A 21,118-nucleotide genomic window follows, 5' to 3' on the forward strand; every position below is an offset into this window, starting at 1 on the left:
CCTAAACTTACCAAGCAATGTTACTGTATTTCTCTAGTTAGCATCTCTCCTCTTCTCTGCTTATTCTAGACCTTCTCCACCTTATTTCAACCTTGGAACCTCTTCCATTCTCCTCCCTCTTAGCCATCTCCCCCGTACTTTTGAACTCTTTCGACTGGATTATTTCCATGAGTATTAAAACATGCTCTAATTATCTTCCATCTTTTAAAACAAACCAACAAAAACTCTCGATCTCGTGACCTCGTGTTTCGCCCGCCTCAGCCTCCCAAAGTGCTGGGATTACAGGCGTGAGCCACGGCGCCCGGACTCGACTTTTTTGTTTTTAATTCAGAGTGCCAGAATTCAAATGACACATTTTCTTCGTTTAGCTTCCATTACCTTCACTTTCCTGGTTTTGCTCAAATATGTCTGACCATTAAACAGAATCATCAGGGGCTCCTCTTCTACAAAATCTTTTGTTTTTCTTTTTGAGATGGAGTCTCGCTCTGTTGCCCAGGGTGGAGTTCGGTGGCACAGTATCAGCTCACTGCAACGTCCGCCTCCCTGGTTCACATAATTCTCCTGACTCAGCCTCCCGAGTAGCTGGGACTACAGGCACCCACCACCACGCCCGGCTAATTTTTTGTATTTTTAGTAGAGATGGGGTTTCACCGGGTTAGCCAGGATGGTTTGATCTCCTGACCTCATGATCTGCCCGCCTCAGCCTCCCAAAGTGCCAGGATTACAGGTGTGAGCCACTGCACCTGGCCTACAACATCTTTAAATATTACTTTTTCATGACTCAATTTTAGACTCTCTTCTCCTGCCCCTCTATATCCTCCTTCACTGTAAGCAATCTCACTCACTCTTGGGCTTAAATCCATCTGTTTTAGGAGCTAGCAAATAACAGCTGTGTATCTCTAGACAGGATTTTTCTTTTTTTTTTTTCTTTCATTTTTTTTTTTTTCTGGAGACAGAGTCTTGCTCTGTCGCCCAGGCTGGAGTGCAGTGGCACAATCTTGGCTCACTGCAACCTCCCGGGTTCAAGTGATTCTTCTGCCTCAATCTCCTGAGCAGCTGCGACTACAGGCACGTGCCACCACGCCTGGCTAATTTTTGTATTTTTAGTAGACATGGGGTTTTACCATGTTGGCCAGGCTGGTCTCAAACTCCTGACCTCATGATCCGCCTGCCTTGGCCTCCCAAAGTGCTGGGATTATAGGTGTCAGCCACCACGCCCGGCCTCTTTTTCTTTTCAAGAGATAAGAGTCTTCACCTTGTTACCCAGGCTGGAGTGCAGTGGCATGATCATAGCTCAACACAGCTTCCAAATTCCTGGGCTCAAGGGATCCTCCTGCCTCAGCCTCCTGAGTAGCTAAGACTATAAGTGTGGACCATTACACCTTGCTCATTTTTATTTACATGTAGAGACAGGGTCTTGCTATGCTGCCCAGGCTGGTCTTGGACTCCTGGCCTCAAACAATCCTCCCACCTTGGCACCAAAGTGCAGGCACAGATGTGAGCTACCATATCAGGCCTAAGGATCTTTTCACTGAGCTTTATTAATACAACTGTATATACTCAGCAGCTGCCTAGTCAACAGCTCTATTTACATATTTTACAGGCATCTGAAGCTCAACATATTCAAAACTAAACTTATTTTCTCTCTCAAACTTGCTTCTCTTCCAGTATTCTCCATATTAATACATGGTGCTAGCACTCAACCCACTACTCATGCCAAACTTGGGCTTCATGCTTGCTGCTTACTACCCATTCACCCCCAACTCTCTATATAATTAATTACAAGTCCTGACAATTCATTCAATAAACAATTATTGACAGCCAACTAGTTCCAGGCACTTTCCTAAGTACTGGAGATACAGTCTAGAACAAAAAAGACAAACACGCCCGTTCTCTGTGGAGCTTGTATTTCAGTAATATAAGCTAGGTGACCCTAACATTTTGCCTGGCAATAATAGGTGTGTTCATTAAATGCTAGCTACAATGTTTAAAATGAACATGACTGAGCACTCCATGGGCAAGTAACTGTATCACACTCAAAGAGCAACCAAGTTGAGGCCCAAGAGCAGTGGCTCACGCCTGTAATCCCAGCACTTTGGGAGGCAGAGGTGAGCGGATCACATGAGGTCCAGGAGTTCGAGACCAGCCTGGCCAACATGGTGAAATCCCATTTCTACTAAAAATACAAACAATAGCCAGGTGTGCTGGCTCACGCCTGTAGTCTCAGCTACTTCGGCGGCTGAGGCAGCAGAATCGTTTGTATCTGGGAGGCAGAGGTTGCATTGAGCCGAGATGGCACCACTGCACTCCAGCCTGGGTGACAGAGTGAGACTCTGCATATTGCAGAGAGAGAGTTATTTGAAGGAATTGACACCTAATTGGAGGCTGGTGTTTGATATGAGTTCTAAATTTCTCTTCAAAGAATCAATAGGTCAGTATGTTCAATTCTTTGTTTTCTACTTTTACACTTAAGTTCTGGCCAGGCATGGTGGCTCACGCCTGTAATCCCAATACTTTGGGAGGCCAAGGCAGGTGGATCACGAGGTCTGGAGATGAAGACCATCCTGGCTAACACAGTCAAACCCCTCTCTACTAAAAATATAAAAAATAAGCTGGGTGTGGTGGTGGGCGCCTGTAGTCCCAGCTATTCGGGAGGCTAAGGCAGGAGAACTCAGGAGGCGGAGCTTGCAGTGAGCCAAGATCCTGCCACTACACTCCAGCCTGGACTACAGAGTGAGACTGTCTTAAACAAACAACAACAAACAAAAACAACTTCCTGGTAAAGCAATCTTTTTCGATTACCTGCTCTGCCCTGATTCATTCTCCACCCTGAGTCATTCCGATTTCCTGCTCTGCCATAACCATATTTCCCAGCAGACCACTCACCCCGGCACTCTCTTTAAATTAGCCAATCGCAATTAGCTTAGCCTGTGTGGTCTAACCTTAGCCAATAAGGGAAGGCCACAGCAGCAGGGCCACGAATAAGAACCCCTTCCCCTCCCTTGTCCAGGTGTGCGCCCACCATTGCTCCATCTGTGAGGGCGCACCCTTCTACAGAAATAAATTGCCTTGCTGAGAAGAAAAAAAGAAAATTTTATATTCGAGTGCTATTTCTTTTGTAGCAGCAAAACATTATAAACACTGGCAAGCCTAAAATTTGCAGGTCAGGCTAGAGACCCAGGAGAGCTGAAGGCAGTCTGGGGGCAGGATTCCTTCTTCCTCAGAGGACCTTAGTCTTTTCTCTTATGACCTTCCCTTGACTGGATGAGGCCCACACACATTGTGGAGGATCAACTGCTTTACTCAAGTCTAATTTAACTGTTAATCACATCTTAAAAAATACCTTCTAGACTGGTGTTTGACCAAAAACTGGGTTGCACAGACTAACCCAGTTGACACATAAAACTAGCCATCATCATAGTAGTCCAAAGACGGTGTCTCTGCTCACAAAACATGGGAAAGTGCAGGGGACCCATGAGAATTGTCTTCCAACACTACTTTTTTTTTGGGGGGGGGGACGGAGTTTCGCTCTTGTCCCCCAGGCTGGAGTGCAATGCCACGATCTCGCTCACTGCAACCTCCACCTCCCGGGTTCAAGCGATTCTCCTGCCTTAGCCTCCTGAGTAGCTGGGATTGATTACAGGGGCCCGCCACCTCGCCCAGCTAATTTTTCTATTTTTAGTAGAGACAGGGTATCACCACATTGGCCAGGCTGGTCTCCAACTCCTGACCTCAGGTGATCCGCCAGCCTCAGCCTCCCAAAGTGATGGAATTATAGGCATGAGCCACCGTGCCCAGCCAACACTGCTTATTTTTTTAAAAAAATTAATTATTGGTGTCTTTAGACTCTGTCTCCCCCCCACACCCCTAACATTTACTTTTAAAATTTAAGACAAAACTTAAACAGTAAACAATTAAGAATTTAATACCCCATTTATATTACATTTATTAAGCTTTACACTACGACCCAGGTTCTAGGTGGTTGGGACACAGTGGTTCAATCCCTCTCTAGTAAATAAAACTGACGTCTTAAGCGCTACAATCAAGGTGTGCACGGGGTGCTACAGAACAATACGCAGACAGGAGAAAGTCGGAGGAAAGGTGAGACTTCCCAGGCAGGTGTCATCCGAGAATAACTTTCACACAGGGTGACTAAGCGAGTTAGTGACTGCGCGGAAAATGGGCTTCCAAGGCTCACAAGGCTCGTGCTGAGGCTCCGCGAGCTATTTCATAGTAAGCTTACTATCATCCTTTGGGCATCTGCTTTACGGACAAGTTCATCAGGATTTAAAGGATCTTGGTTGCATATCCTTCCCCTTCCTCACAGAGGCCGCCAGCCCGGAGCCCCTCCAGGCCCTCCTCCCTCCTGCATATACTGGCCGCCAGCCTTTCCCTCCCCGCCCCTTCACACAGGCCGCCCCCAGCCTCCCGGCCCCCCGGGTTCCCTTCCACGGGAGGCCCCGGCCTCCCTGGCCTCTCCTCCACCGTTCTCCCCGCATCGCCCGGCTTCCCGCAAGCCGCTGGCACAGTCCCCTCCACACCCTCCGCGCACTGCCGCTCCTTTCCCTCCACACCCTCAGCGCACGCCGCTCCTTTCCCCTGGGGGCGACCGGCTCCCTCCTCTCTGACCCGCCGTTCTCCGCCCCCACCCACTTCCGCAGCCAGTCCGCGCCACCCGCTTCCCCCCGCGCTCCCTCCCGTCCCCGCGCTTCCGGCCCCGCCCGCCCCCGCGCGGAGGACTGTGGGAGCGGCTTCCTTGGATTCCGCGCTTGGCAACGGCTCGGCGTCGCGCTTTGGCCAACCGCCGCGTCGTCCCTGGGCCCGACTAACTGTCGCCCGCTTCCCTCAGCGTGAGGTAGGAGAAGGGCGCTGGGGCCTCGTGCTTCAGGGCCCCTGGCAGCCGTGCCCCCGCGGCGTCCTGTGCGCCGAGCCCCGCCGATCGCCTCTTGGCGCGGCTCCTGCCCACCCCGCGGCGGTCTGAGGCGGGGCCCCGAATGGACTCGGCCTGCCCCTGCTTTTCTCCCGCTGGGGCCCGAGTGCGTCCCTCAGGCGCCCGAGTTGTCCACGCAGAAGCGTGGGCGTTGGTTCTCACATCGCTGTCCCCAGCCTGTCTTGCTCCTCTGAACTGGGACGGGCGTCGCGGGCCGTTTGGCCGTGGCTGTCCCAGGTCCCAGTCGCGGCTGACGGGAAACTTCAGACCCAGTTGGACCCCCGCGCCAGCTCTGGAGTCGCGCAGCAGAGGCGGGGCACGTCGCTCTTCCGTTTTCTTGTTAGGTAAAGCTCTTGAAATTGCCTGACACAAGTTGAATCAGGAGTGAAGATAAAAGTACACAACAGAATACAGAAAGCGCGTACTTAGCCTCACAAAGATGGAAACATTCCAGAAACGTGAAGTACTGTTGTCCCAAGATTCTTTGTTTTTTTTTTTTTGTTTTTTTGTTTTTTTTAAAGACGGAGTTTCATTCTTTGTTGCCCAGGCTGGAGGGCAATGGTGCGCTCTCGGCTCACCGCAACCTCCGCCTCCCCGGTTCAAGTGATTCTCCTGCCTCAGCCTCCCGAGTAGCTGGGATTACAGGCATGTGCCACCACGCCTGGCTAATTTTTGTATTTTTAGTAGAGACGGGGTTTCTCCATGTTGGTCAGGCTGGTCTCGAACTGCTGACCTGAGGTGATCCGCCCGCCTCAGCCTGCCAAAGTGCTGGGATTACAGGCGCGAGCCACCGCGCCCAGCCGTCCCAAGATTCTTTCTACACTTTTACCAGTCCGATTTTCTGGTTGTGAGTTATTTAATTAATTAATTTATTTATTTATTTTCCTTGAGAAACTGCAGTAGGCTTCTTGGAAGTAGACCAAGGGTGTCCAATCGTTTGGCTTCCCTGGGCCACATCGGAAGAAGAATTGTCTTGGGCCACACATAAAATACACGAACACTAAGATAGCTGATGAGCTTTAAAAAAATAGCAAAAAAATCTCATAATGCTTTCAGAAAGTTTACGAATTTGTATTGGGCCGCATTCAAAGCCGTCCTGTGCCACGTGCCGGCCGGGGTTGGAAAAGTTTGAAGTAGACTGTCCGTCATAGTCAGTAGAAAAGTATTAAAACACAGCTTAAGGCTGGGCGCAGTGGCTCAAGCCTGTAATCCCAGCACTTTGGGAGGCCGAGACGGGCGGATCACGAGGTCAGGAGATCGAGACCATCCTGGCTAACATGGTGAAACCCCGTCTCTACTAAAAATACAAAAAACTAGCTGGGCGACGAGGCGGGCACCTGTAATGCCAGCTACTCGGGAGGCTGAGGCAGGAGAATGGCGTGCACCCGGGAGGCGGAGCTTTCAGTGAGCTGAGATCGGGCCACTGCACTCCAGACTGGGCGACAGAGTGAGACTCCGTCTCAAAAAAAAAAAAAAAAAAAAGGCTTTACTAGCATTTAATTTATATTAAATATAGGTGGCATTATCCTCAGATTATTTCAACATGGAAGGTTTGTTACATGTATGAGCTGTTTTGGAAATAGCGTGGAGAATCCAGAAACCCTGGGTTGTATAACAACAGTTGTTCTGCCACCCGTAGCTATTAGCCATGCTTGATTCCCTTCACTTTTCCTGGTCTCACTTTCCACATCTTTTAACATTTGTATGTTCAACAAGATGTCTATTCAACTAAAGTCTCAAGTCAACCTTTTAAAAATCTGGTTACAACGTAGCAGAAAGGATTTCTCATTATAAAAGTTGCTTCTTTCTGTAACTTATGTGTCAACTAAACTGACTTAAATAGGGTTCATAATCTGAAATTATGGTTCAGAATAGTGGTTCTCAAAGTGTGGTCCCCAGACCAGCAGCCTCAGCATCACCTGGGTTTGAGAACCACTGGTTTAGTATTATCTGAGCTAAAACTTTTAATTAAAAATATTTTATATATCTTTTACCACTGACTTTTAATACCTTTTGAAGCTATTTTGAAATGACCATTTCTATGTGGGTGACATTTGCCCTTACAGTAGTTAATTTTCATTTCAAAAAATTATGAGAAATTAACTCAAAATTGATCACTGACCTAAAATATAAGAGCTAAAACTGTAAAACTATTAGGAAAAAACCATAGGTATAAATATTCTTGACCTTGGATTAGGCAATTCTTTCTTACATATGATACCAAAAGTACATGCAACCAAAGAAAAAATAAATTGTGTATCATCAAAATGTAAAACGTTTGTGCTTCAAAGTATACTACAAAGAATGTAAATTGATGAGGCATAGAATGGGGGAAAGTATTTGTAAATCATTTATATAATGTTTAGAATCCAGAATATGTAGAGGATCTTTATAATTCATGTGATAACCCGATTTTTAGGAATGAGCAGGCTGGGCACGGTGGCTCACGCCTGTAATCTCAGCACTTTGGGAGGCCGAGGCAGGTGGGTCACGAGGTCAGGAGATCAAGACCATCCCGGCTAACATGGTGAAACCCCGTCTTTACTGAAAAAAAAAAAAAAAAAAAAAAAAAACAAACACAAAAATTTGCCGGATGTGGTGGCGGGTGCCTGTAGTCCCAGCTACTTGGGAGACTGAGGCAGGAGAATGGTGTAAAACCGGGAGGCAGAGCTTGCAGTGAGCCGAGATTGTGCCACTGCACTCTAGCCTAGGGGACAGAGCGAGATTCTGTCTCAAAAAAAAAAAAAAAAAAAAAAAGTGAGCAGAAGATCTGAACAGACATTTCTCCAAAGAGACACAGAAATGAGTAATAAGATGAAAAGATGTTCAACATCATTAGTCATCAGGGGAATGCAAGTCAGTACTACAATGAGATACCATTTCATACTCACTAGAATTGCTATAATCAGAAACAGGAACAATAACAAGTGTTGGCTAGGACATGGATAAATTGGAACCTTCATGCATTGCAGGTGGGATGTAAAATATGCAGCCACTTTGGAAAACAGTCTAGCTGTTCTTCCAAAAGTTAAACATAGAGTTAGTATATGATCCAGCAATTCCTTTCCTAGATATATTCCCAATAGAATTGAACATATATATCTATGCTAAAACTTGTACACACACGTTCATAGTGATGTGATTCATAAAAGTCAGAAAGTAGAAACAATCCAAACGTCCATTAACTGATGAATGGATAAGCAAAATGTTGTAGATGTATTATTTAGCCATGAAAAGTAATGAAATATTGATACATACTACTGCATGGATGAACCTTGAAAGCATTATGTTAAGTGAAAGAGACCAGACACAAAAGGCTACATATTGTGTAATTTCCTTAACATGAAATGTCCAGAAGTGGCAAATCCACAGAGACAGAAAATAGATTAATGGTTGCCAGGGACTGGGGAAAGGGAAGGGAGTCATGGAGAGCTGCTAACAGGCCCCATATTTCTTTATTGGAATGATGAAAATGTTCTGGAATTACATACTGGGGATGGTTGCACAGCCTTGTGAATATACTAAAAACCACTGAATTACGCACCTTGAAAAGTTAAATTGTATGGGATACAAACTATAGCTCAAAAAATACTTTTGTTAGTATTTAAAATATATAAATAATTTTTAAAGGTTGTGAGAAGCCACATATATGGTATTATGCTGAGAAAAAGATTAAGCTGAAAATTTATTTTGTTATTTTTATTTTTATTTTTTATTTATTTATTTTTTGAGACGGAGTCTGGCCGTGTCGCCCAGGCTGGAGTGCAGTGGCGCAATCTTGGCCTACTGCAACCTCCGCCTCCCAGGTTCAGGCAATTCCCCTGCCTCAGCCTCCCGAGTAGCTGGGATTACAGGTGCCTGCCATCATGCCTGGCTAATTTTTTTGTATTTGTAGTAGAGACGGGGTTTCACCATATTAGCTAGGATGGTCTCAATCTCCTGACCTTGTGATCCACCCGCCTCAGCCTCCCAAAGTGCTGAGATTATAGGCGTGAGCCACTGTGCCCGGCCTAACCTGAAAATTTCTTAGGAATTTGCTGGTGAACTTAAAATGTACAGGCCTTAAAGAAAATATGTATTTGCTTTAAAGAAAATACATTTCTTAGATACTGGCAATACTACATTTCTTGGGTAATTAGCCCTCCTCCACCTCCCACCCCTCAAATTGCCTAAAATACTGACTTGATTTGAATGATACTTCCAGGAATCCTTGCCAGATTCTTTAGTAATTATTAGATATACGGTGTATCTATATGGTAGTTTCATTTCTCTCATGCTTCTGTCCAAGTCAAAATGTAGAGATGAATCTTGAAATTTTACCTTTTTTTTTTTTTGAGACGGAGTCTCGCTCTGTTGCCCTGGCTGGAGTGCGGTGGCGCGATCTTGGCTCACTGTAAGCTCTGCTTCCCGGGTTCACGCCATTCTCCTGCCTCAGCCTCCCAAGCAGCTGGGACTACAGGCGCCCGCCACCACGCCTGGCTAATTTTTTGTTTTTTTTAGTAGAGACAGGGTTTCACTGGGTTAGCCAGGATGGTCTCGATCTCCTGACCTCGTGATCTGCCCACCTCAGCCTCCCAAAGTGCTGGAATTACAGGCATGAGCCACTGCACCCAGCCGAAATTTTACATTTTTATTTGGGAAGAAAGAATTGCAGTTTGAGGACCAGGTGGTCTTTGGTATGCCCAACGAACAAAGAGAAAGTTTTTTATCAAAAGGAGAAATGTTATATAGTGCTCTTTGAGAAAGTTCACTGAAACTAGTGAGGTTCTGGGAAGCTGGCAAGTTCTAATTGGTGGGTAGCTGTGGTGGCCAGAATTAGTCCTATGTTTGCAGCAAGTTATCTCAGCAGCTATAAATAAAATTGGCCTCAGGTTATAGCAGCCAGTTTCAGCAGCCAGACTTGCAGAGAACTCCACTCTTTAAGCAATGTTGTGTGTCCTGAGTGCCTCCCCACCAACACACCCCAGCTTCTTGACTCTGTTGACTCTGTTTTAGTTGGGTATGAGAAGAATGACTCAATTTGTATGATCAGCTTTTACTCTTCTGTTTCACTTTGCTTTGATATATTTTTTTTCTGTCTTGCATTTTTTCCCTCAACATTTCGTTACGAAAATTTTCAAACATGCAGCAAGGTTTAAAGAATTTTATGGTGAATGTTACTCCTGCTACCTAGATTCCACCATTAACCTTTTTCTATAGTTGCTTTATCGTGTACTTATCCATTTGCCTATCTCTCAATCCATCTATCAAGCCATCTTTTTTTTAGAGAGACAGAGTCTCACTGTCAACCAGGTTGGAGTGCAGTGGCATGATCTCAGCTCACTGCAACCTCTGCCTCCTGGGTTCAAGCGATTCTCATGCCTCAGCCTCCCGAGTAGCTTGAATTACAGGTGTGCACCACCATGCCCTGCTAGTTTTTGTATTTTTAGTAGCGACAGGGTTTCACCATGTTGACCAAGCTGGTCTCAAACTCCTGACCTCAAGTTATCCACCTGTCTTGGCCTTCCAAAGTGTTGGAATTACAGGCATGAGCCATGGCGCCCAGCCAAAGCCATCTTATTTTGTGTGTTTTAAGCTATATTACAGCTGTTATACATTCCCTGAAATACCAGCATGCATATCAATTATACAGTTCAATATTTGTTTATAGTTCTTTTGAGATAAAATTTACAAAGCAGAAATCTCAGTGTACATTTGCTGAGTTTTCACAAATGCATACACTTGTGTGACTCAAACCCCTGCCAAGATATAGAACATGTATCATCACTCCAGAAAATTCTCTCGTATCCTTTTCCATTCATTCCCTACCCCCCATCCCTAAGAAGCGACCTCAATTCTGATGGTTTTCTGCTGTAAATTAGTTTTGTCTGTTTGAGAACTTTGTATATAGAAAACAGTGCATAATGTGCTGCTTTACGTAAGGCTTCTTTCACTCAGCATAATTGGGATTCTTTTTTATTGCTGGATAGTACTTCATTGTGTAAGTATGCCACGTTTTGCTTGTCCATTTTACTGATGGGTGTCTGGTTTGTTTCTTATTTTTCGGTATTATGAATAAAGCTGTGACAAAAAAGAAAGGTTTAATTTGAAGAATGAGAGTCTCCTCTAAATTACCAGGTCCAGAGAGGCGTGGGAGTGAAACAGCAGTCACATCTCCGTTACCTTCTTGGGCTAAGTAATCATATCTTGAAACTTGCTTGCTATTGCCACAAGTAGCTGTAAATTAATCTAACAACATCACCGTCTGGATACTATGACCCATACAATGTAGCCAATCACTAATCAACATTATTTTCATAAACCAGTGAGAATTTCTGACAGACAGCTTTGTGTCAGCCCACTCCCTGCCCCACTTTTTTACCTTTAAAGATCTGCTTGAAACAAAGGCCAAAGGGAGCGCCTGCTCAGGGTTATGAAGTCTGAATCTTCTGGGCAGGCAGCCATCCTCGTTTTGGCTCAGGTAAACTTTTTAGAATTATATTTTATGCCTCAATTCCTTTCTTTAGGTTGACAGCTGCTATGAACATTCTTATACAAATCTTCTTGTAGACATATGTTTTCATTTCTCTTGAGTAAAAATTTTTGAGTGGAATTGCTGGGTCATAAAAGGTACATGTTAATTTTATGAAACTGCAAGACTTTTCTTCCAAAGTGTATCATTTTATACTCTCATCAGCAGTGTGTGAGGACTCTGGTTGCTCCACATCTTTGCTGACATAATGCGTTGTCGGTCTTTCTAATTTTACACATTCCGATGTGTATGTGGTGGTTTCTGCCTTGCATTTTAATTGACTATTGCATACCTTTCTTCTGCACTTGATACTAAGCTCCATGAAAATCAGGACAATCACTTGTACCCCCCTCTAGTGCCTGTCACTGTTCTTTCAGTGTCGTGGTTGTGAAATCAATGTGAAATGAGGGCAATAACTTAATGTTTTGACATCTAGTTTTGGGAGTTTGATGTGAAAAAAATTGAAACCTTGAAAATATATACAGATAAATTTGACCAAAAATGTTATTAAATAGTTATACTTTATTGGAATTAAGAATTATTTCTGGCCTGGCATGGTGGCTCATGCTGGTAATAATCCCAGCATTTTGGGAGGCCAAAGTGAGAGGATGACTTGAGCTCAGGAGATTGAGTCCAGCCTGAGCAACATAGGGAGATCCCATCTTTACAAAAATTTTTTTTTTTTTTTTGAGACGGAGTCTCGCTCTGTCGCCCAGGCTGGAGTGCGGTGGCCGGATCTCAGCTCACTGCAGGCTCCGCCTCCCGGGTTTATGCCATTCTCCTGTCTCAGCCTCCGGAGTAGCTGGGACTACAGGCGCCCGCCACCTCGCCCGGCTAGTTGTTTGTATTTTTTAGTAGAGACGGGGTTTCACCGTGTTAGCCAGGATGGTCTCGATCTCCTGACCTCGTGATCCACCCGTCTCGGCCTCCCAAAGTGCTGGGATGACAGGCTTGAGCCACCGCGCCCGGCCTACAAAAAATTTCAAACTTAGTTGGGTGTGGTGGCACAAGCCTGTAGTACCAGGGAGGCTGAGGTGGGAGGATCACTTGTGCCAGAGAGGTCAAGGCTATAGTGAGCCGTGATTGTGCTACTGCATTCCAGCCTGGGCAACAGAGCAAGACATATCTCAAAAAATATATATATTTCTTATACCAAGAACATATTTACACTGCCAATTTTTCCTAGGTATAAATGATGCAAAATGTGCACCTGGCTCCAGAGACAGATGAAGATGATCTTTATTCCGGCTATAATGACTACAATCCAATCTATGATATCGAGGTAACAAAAGCTAGTTGTTTTTTTACATTGGTCTTGGTTAAACAGCTGGTTTATGAAGACTGTGGATTTGAGAGTTCTACTTTATTATGCTTTAGATTAAATAAGCTGATTTAAAAACCTAGAAAAGTGCTATTACAGGAGATTCTACTGACTTCCACCAAAAATAATAATTGCAGCAGAAGGAAAGATCATGAGACAGGTTACAAAAATGAATTAAGATGAATTATATATACTTGTATTCTTCAGCACTAGCCGTCCAAATGTGTAAAAGACTTAGATCACCTGAAGGTATTTAAAATTAGGGTTTTAAAAAAATTCTAAAGTTGAAATGTCTTGTTTTTTTTTTGTTGTTTATTTGTTTTTTAATTTTTGTGAGTACATAGTAGGTGCATATATTTATGGGGAATATGGGATATTTTGATACAGGCATACAGTGTGTAATAATCACATAAGGGTAAATAGGGTTTCTGTTACATCAAGCATTTATCGTTTGTGTTTCAAACCATTTGATTATATTCTTTTAGTTATTTTTAAATGTGTAATTAAATTATTGACTATAGTCACCCCATTTTGCTATCAAATACTAGATCTTGTGCATTCTTTCTATTTTTTTTTTTTTTTTTTTTGTACCTATTAACCATTCCCACCCCTTCCCCCTGCCACTACCCTTCCCAGCCTCTGGTAATCATCCTTCTATTCTCTATCTCCTTGAGTTCAGTTGTTTTAATTTTTAGATCCCAGAAATAAGTGAAAACATGCGATGTTTGTCTTTCTGTGCCAGGCTTATTTCACTTAATAGAATGGCCTCCAGTTCCATCCACATTGTTGCAAATAACAGGATCTCAATTCTTTTTTATGGCTAGTTTTCCATTGATATATGTACATTTTCTTTATCCATTTGTCTGTTGACAGACATGTAGGTTGCTTCCAAATCTTGGCTGTTGTGAATACTGCTGCAGCAAACATGGGAGTGCAGATATCTCTTTGATATGCTATGATGTAGTTTGTATATTTATTCCCACCCACATCTTATGTTGAATTGTAATAATACGCAGCATTGGAGGTGAGACCTGGTGGGAAGTGATAGGATCATGAGAGTGGATTTCTCATGAATGGTTTAGCGTTATCTTCTTGGTGCCATCCTCACCCCATGTGACGTGACTGCTCCCATTTAGCCTCCTGTCGTGAGTGAACGCTCCCTGAGGCCTCCCCAGAAACTGAGCAGATACTGATGTCATGTTTGTACAGCCTGCAGAACCATGAGCCAATCAAACCTTTTTTCTTTATGAATTACCCTATCTCAGGCATTCTTTGGTGCAAAAGTAACTGCAGTTTTTGCCATTTTAATTGCAAAACTGCAATTACTTTTGCGCCAACCTGATAGCAATGCAAGAATGGCCTGGTACATACTGATTTCTTTTCTTTTGAGTATATTCCTAGCAGTGGGATTGTTGGATCATATGGTAGATCTATTTTTAGTTTTTTGAGGAACCTCTAAACTGTTCTCCCTAGTGGTTGTACTAATTTACATTCTCACTAATAGTATATGAGGTTTCCCTTTTCTCCACATTCTCACCAGCATTTGTTGTTACCTGTCTTTTGGATAAAAGCCATTTTAACTGGAATGAGATGACATCTCATTGTAGTTTTGATTTCCATTTCTCTGATGGTCAATGATGTTGAACACTTTTTCATATACATGCTTGCCATTTGTATGTCTTCTTTTGAGAAATATCTATTCAGATCTTTTGCCCATTTTTAAATCAGATTATTAGATTTTTTTTCCTACTGTTGAGTTCCTTACATATTCTGGTTATTAATCCCTTGTCAGAGGGATAGTTTATAAATATTTTCTCCTACATGGGTGGGGGCACCCACGCCAAGATGGCTGAATAGGAAGAGCTCTAGCCTCCAGCTCCCAGTGTGAGCAACACAGAAGACAGGTAATTTCTGGCATTTCCAACTGAGGTACTGGGTTCATCTCACTGGGGCGTGTCGGACAGTGGGTGCAGGACAGTGGGTGCAGCCCAGCAAGTGAGAGCTGAAGCAGGGCGTGGCATCGCTGCACCCAAGAAGTGCAAGGGGGAAGGGAATTCCCTTTCCTAGCCAAGGGGAACTGTGACACACAACACCTGGAAAATCAGGTCACTCCCACCTTAATACTGCGCTTTACCAAGGGTCTTAGCAAACAGCGCACCAGGAGATTATATCCCACGCCTGGCTCAGGGGGTCCCACGCCCACGTGGCCTCCCTCATTGCTAGCACAGCAGTCTGAGATCTAACTGCAAAGTGGCAGCGAGGCTGGGGGAGGGGTGCCTGCCATTGCTAAGGCTTAAGTAGGTAAACAAACCAGCCAGGAAGCTTGAACTGGGTGGAGCCCACCACAGCTCGAGGCAGCCGGCCTGCCTCTGTAGACTCCACCTCTGGGGACAGGGCATAGCCAAACAAAAGGCAGCAGAAACCTCTGCAGATGTAAATATCCCTGTCTGACAGCTTTGAAGAGAGTAGTGGTTTTCCCAGCATGGAGTTTGAGATCTGAGAACAGACAGATTGTCTGCTCAAATGGGTCCCTCACCCCCAAGTAGCCTAACTGGGAGACATTCCACACTGGGGGCAGACTGACACTTCACACCTCACACGGCCAGGTATACCTCTGAGACGAAGCTTCCAGAGGAATGATCAGACAGCAGTATTCACTCTTCTGCAGCCTCCGCTGCTGATACCCAGGCAAATAGGGTCTGGAGTGGACGTCGAGCAAGCTCCAACAGACCTGCAGCTGAGGATCCTGACTTAGAAGGAAAAATAAACAGAAAGGACATCCACACCAAAATCCCATCTGTATGTCACCATCGTCAAAGACCAAAGGTAGATAAAACCACAAAGATGGGGAAAAAGCAGTACAGAAAAGCTGGAAATTCTAAAAATCAGAGCGCCTCTCCCCCTCCGAAGGAGCGCAGCTTCTTGCCAGCAATGGAACAAAGCTGGACGGAGAATGACTTTGATGAGTTGAGAGAAGAAGACTTCAGACAAACTTCTCCGAGTTAAAGGAGGAATTACGAACCCAGCGCAAAGAAACTAAAAACCTTGAAAAAAGATTTGACAAATGGCTCACTAGAATAACCAACGCAGAGAAGTCCTTAAACGACCTGATAAACATGAAAACCATGACACGAGAACTACGTGACAGATGCACAAGCTTCAGTAACCGACTTGATCAACTGGAAGAAAGGGTATCAGTGATTGAAGATCAAATGAATGAAATGAAGTGAGAAGAGAAGTTTAGAGAAAAAGGAGTAAGAAGAAATGAACAAAGCCTCCAAGAAATATGGGACTATGTGAAAAGACCAAATCTACGTCTGATTAGTGTACCTGAAAGTGATGGGGAGAATGGAACCAAGTCGGAAAACACTTTGCAGGGTGTTATCCAGGGGAACTTCCCCAACCTAGCAAGGCAGGCCAACATTCAAATTCAGGAAATACAGAGAATGCCACAAAGATACTCCTCAAGAAGAGCAACTCCAAGACACATAATTGTCAGATTCACCAAAGTTGAAATGACAGAAAAAATGTTAAGGGCAGCCAGAGAGAAAGGTGGGGTTACCCACAAAGGGAAGCCCACAGACTAACAGCAGATCTCTCGGCAGAAACTCTACAAGCCAGAAGAGAATGGGGGCCAATACTCAACATTCTTAAAGAAAAGAATTTTCAGCCCAGAATTTCATATCCAGCCAAACTAAGTTTCATAAATGAAGGAGAAATAAAATCCTTTACAGACAAACAAATGCTTAGAGATTTTGTCACCACCAGGCCTGCCCTACAAGAGCTACTGAAGGAAGCACTAAACGTGGAAAGGAACAACCGGTACCAGCCACTGCAAAAACATGCCAAAACGTAAAAACCGTCAATGCTAGGAAGAAACTGCATCAACTAACGAGCAAAATAAGTAGCTGACATCATAATGACAGAATGAAGTTCACACATAACAATATTAACCTTAAATGTAAATGGCCTAAATGGTCCAATTAAAAGACACAGACTGGCAAATTGGATAAAGAGTCAAGACCCATCAATTTGCTGTATCCAGGAGACCCATCTCACGTGCAGAGACACTTTTTTTTTTTTTTGAGACGGAGTCTCTGTTGCCCATGCTGGAGTGCAGTTGTGCAACCTCTGCTCACTGCAAGCTCCGCCTCCCAGGTTCACGCCATTCTCCTGCCTCAGTCTCCCCAGTAGCTGTGACTACAGGCACCCGCCAACATGCCCGGATAATTTTTTGTATTTTTAGTAGAGACGGGGTTTCACCGTGTTAGTCAGGATGGTTTCGATGTCCAGACCTCGTGATCCACCCACCTCAGCTTCCCAAAGTGCTGGGATTACAGGTGTAAGCCACCGCCCCGGCCCGAAGATTATCATTTTTAAAGCATCAGGGACACTTCCTACCTCCTCAGGTTGTTGCATTGTGGCTGCATAATTTAATGTGAAGTGAATATTCAGAATATCAGACCCCAAAATAAATTAAGACAGTGAAGTAAAAATAATTTTTGACTTATGCTTGGTTTTCTTTGATATTAACTATAATAATAACAAGTTCAGTAAATAAATGAATTACTTGAAGCAGTGGCTTAAGGTACTCATAGAAGATGCCATTTGTTAACAAAGTGACAAAAAGTTCCAAAAGTTATATAAGTTTGGTGTTTGTAATTGGAGAATTTGTTGACTGGCCTTTTTAGTTTGTCATTTAGTTAGGATTTACTGAGCTGATTAACCAAATTTTACTAATAATTTAGGAATCTTAAGGGAAATTTTTTTATCCAAAGATCTGCTAAAGTAGAAGTATAATAAATTATGTTGAAGGTTACCTTTGGATTTATACTTCATTCAAAAGTCTTTAGTTTCTATGGGTAAGTGAGAATCATGTAATTTTGTATAGTTGATATGGAAGGTTACAAAGGTAATTTAGGCCGGGCACAGTGGCTTATGCCTGTAATCCCGTTAGGAGGCTCAGGGATGGATCACTTGAGCTCAGTTTGAGACCAGTCTGGGTAACATGGCAAACTCCTGTCTCTTAAAAAATACAAAAATTAGCAGGTTGTGGTAGTGTGTGCCCATGGTCCTAGCTCCTAGGGAGACTGAGGTGGGAGAATCACCTGAGCCTGGGAAGTTGAGGCTGCAGTGAGCTGTGATTGCACTACTGTACTCCAGCCTGGCGGTTGAAGTGAGACCCTGTCTCAAAAAAAAAAAAAAAAAAAATTTAAAGTAAAAATTAAAGAAGAAGGCTTGTAGCATCCTGGTAATATAAACATTTTATTTTGATTATTTTCAAATTTTTAAAAAAGTTAATTGATAGTGACTTTATTTTTTATGAATTGTTTATTTTTAAAATACTGGACAAGTATATTTTTGTGGGAAGTAGATTGAAGTAAATCAGAGGCAAGGATGAGAGGATGAGAACTGCATTTAATGTGTCTGAAGGGTTAAAGCCAGCGTATGTGTTAGAGAAGAGGAAGTAGGAAATAAAGGATGGTTGGAAGACTGGCTGTTGGTGAGACTGGGTGCTTTTGAGAGACTATGAAAATGGTATTTTCTTAGGAAACACAGGAACCCTTATATCCTGCCCTTGATTAATATTCTTTTCCTCAAATTTCCTGAAGGGGAATATAAGTACAGTTCAGGAATCAGCAAAGCCAGATAATATTTTATTTCTACTGAGACGGTGATTCCAAATGGTAGTGCAGGTTGGACTTGTTGAGCGCCCTCCATTTGCTTAGATTAGCTCCAGTCTGCGTCTCAGACTTGACCTCTCCAGTGAGATGAAAAATCCTTTTCATTTGGGCAGATGGAAGTGGTACCAAAGAGAGTGCCCCCTGCTTGTAGAAAATATGGCCTTTTTTATCCTGAGGCTTTATCAGGTAGGGTGGGAGAAAAAGAGAAAGACACGGGGGTAGGGGAGAGAAAGAGAGAAGGAGAGAGAAAGAGAGATGTAAATCTCAATTCTAAGCTACCAGGAAAAAAGAAACAGAAGAAAGGCCCCATCCTTGTATACTTGATCTTTCAACCCGGCATTGTGATACCACTCATAAAAACTGTAGCCAATAAGATGTCCATAAAATTGACTAACATGACCAGTACTCCTCATTCTAGGAGAGGAAGGAGGTTTGCTATTCTCGGTAGTGTGAAGTGGGGAGATTTGAGGTAAGAGTCCGTTCGTCCCTACTTAGATGTCAACAGTTGGGATAAAATGAATTATAGAGGCTCTTGGGTACCAAACAGGAGTTTAAAGTTATTTTTTCTCCCAATTCTTACTCTGTGTTGAATGTGAAATTTGCCTTTTCATTTTAGGAATTGGAGAATGATGCAGCTTTTCAGCAAGCCGTGAGGACTAGTCATGGCAGAAGACCTCCAGTAAGTGAAAAAACATTTTTTTTAATTGTAGTAAAAAACACATAACATGAAATTTACCAAATTAACCATTTTTACCTGTATATTCCTGTAGTGTTAAAGATTATAACCATCATTAAGTTTAGATGGTAGTGAAACAGATCTTCAGAAGGTTTTCATCTTGTATATCTGAAACTCTGTATCTATTAAACAAAAACTTCCCATTTTCTCCTACTTCCAAAGCCCCTGTAACTACCATTCTACTTTCTATTTCTATGAATTTGACTAATTTAGATACCTTACATAAGTGGAATCTCAGAATATTTGTCTTTTTGTGACTGGTTTATTCACTTAGTATAATGTCCTCAAGGTTCATCCATGTTGTAGCATGTGACAGAAGCTCCTTCCTTTTTAAGTCTGAATAGTATTCCATTGTATGTTTATACCACATTTTGTTTATTCATTCATCTGTCAATGAACACTTGTCCATTTTTGTTATTCAGTTATAGGAGTTCTCTATATATTCTGGATATTAATGTCTTATCAGATGTACGATTTGCAAATTTTTTCTTTCATTTTGTAGATGGCTTTTAACACTGATGTGTCCTTTGATACACCAAAGTTTTTTAGTTTGATATAGTGCCAGTTGTCCATCTTTACTTTTGTTGCTTGTGCTTTTGGTGTCATATTCAAGAGATCATTGCCAAGAATAATGTCATGAAGCTTTTCCCCTATGTTTTCTTCTAGCATTTTTGTAGTTTTAGGTCTTACATTTAGATCTTTAACCCATTTTGTGTTAATTTTTATATATGGTATAAGATAAAGGTCCAACTTAATTCTTTTGCATATGGATATTTAGTTCTCCCAACACTATTTGCTGTGCAGACTGTCCCTTCCCTATTGAATAGTCTTGGCACCATTGTTGAACATCATTTGACCATATATGTAAGGGTTTGTTTCTGGGCTTTCTATGCTGTTCTTTTGGTCTGTTTGTCTGTCTTTATGCCAGTAACCACACTGTTTTGATTACTGTAGCTTTGTAATATGTTTTAAAATCAGGAAATGTGAACCTTCAAACTTGTTCTTTTTTTTCACAATTGTTTTAGCTACTTGGGGTCCCTTGGTATTCCATATTAATTTTAGGATGAATCTCTATTTCTGTAAAAAAAAAAGCCATTGGGATGATAAGGATTTGATAAGATTATATTGAATTAACTGGGTAGTATGGACATCTTAACAATATTAAGTCATTCAGTCTATGAACCCATGAACACAGGATGCCTTTCCATTTATTTATGTGTTCTTTAATTCATCAATATTTTGTAGTTTTCAGTGTATCTAGTAAGTGAATTTTAAAGTATTTGAGATCAAAGGATTTCTTATGTTATTGAAAATGTAAACATTATTTTTATTAGGCATCAGAATATTGTTTACCTAAAACATTCATTGTTTTAAAAATATTTGCTTTTCTAATTTTTAAAGTAGCATAAATATTGATCCCTCAAAACATTGGGGCTTAATTTACCCTTCCTTGTATTAATATTAATTAATTAATATTAATATTAATTAATACTCTGAATTAATTTTCTACCAGTACGTGAATTGCTAGAGTAGTTTTTTCAGTATTAGTATTAAGGTTTTTGTATATGTCATACAAAGCATAGATATCTGCCTTTCATAGTGCATGAAATCTGCCAAGCTTTGTTTGTAGTTGAAAATAAACAAGGTTGACACTAAATAGTGAAGCAGAAAAAGTTATATCTCTAATGTTCTATGTCTAATATTCCTTTATTGAATGCTGCTTCTCCCTATCCATCTAATACTATATAGCAGTGGCTTTCAGCTGGGGGCACTTGTGCCCCCCCCACGAGGGACATTTGGCAATGCTTGGAGAGATATTTTAGATTGTCACAACTTGAGTGGGTGCTACTGGCACCTAGTGGGTAGCAGCCAGAGATGCTGCTAACCATTCTACAATGCATAGGCCAGCCCCTAGTAATAAAGAAATGTCCAGCCC

The 21,118-nt window shown here is 42.6% G+C and overlaps 1 protein-coding gene across 6 annotated transcripts in view; it reads left to right on the plus strand.

The window, feature by feature from the left end:
• The first annotated feature begins 4,667 nt into the window (after window positions 1–4,667).
• The window catches only part of IFT88 (intraflagellar transport 88), a 129,357-nt gene continuing 112,906 nt past the window's right edge, over window positions 4,668–21,118 (plus strand). For 3 of the 6 annotated variants that reach the window (XR_002726048.2, XM_023190633.2, XM_023190632.3), the window contains exons 1-3: window positions 4,712–4,855; window positions 12,628–12,723; window positions 19,063–19,125. Coding sequence is in view for 5 of the 6 variants with exons in the window: in XM_023190633.2 (XP_023046401.1) it covers window positions 12,634–12,723; window positions 19,063–19,125 (153 nt within the window). In the remaining variant the exon portion in view is untranslated. Of the gene's footprint in view, window positions 5,275–10,500; window positions 11,391–12,627; window positions 12,724–19,062; window positions 19,126–21,118 lie in introns of those variants that run through there. The other 3 variants (XM_023190630.3, XM_023190631.3, XM_026454217.1) reach the window with 3 other exon arrangements.

The sequence above is a fragment of the Piliocolobus tephrosceles genome, chromosome X (genome assembly GCF_002776525.5).
Source record: "Piliocolobus tephrosceles isolate RC106 chromosome X, ASM277652v3, whole genome shotgun sequence".
Classification (NCBI taxonomy): Eukaryota; Metazoa; Chordata; class Mammalia; order Primates; family Cercopithecidae; genus Piliocolobus; species Piliocolobus tephrosceles.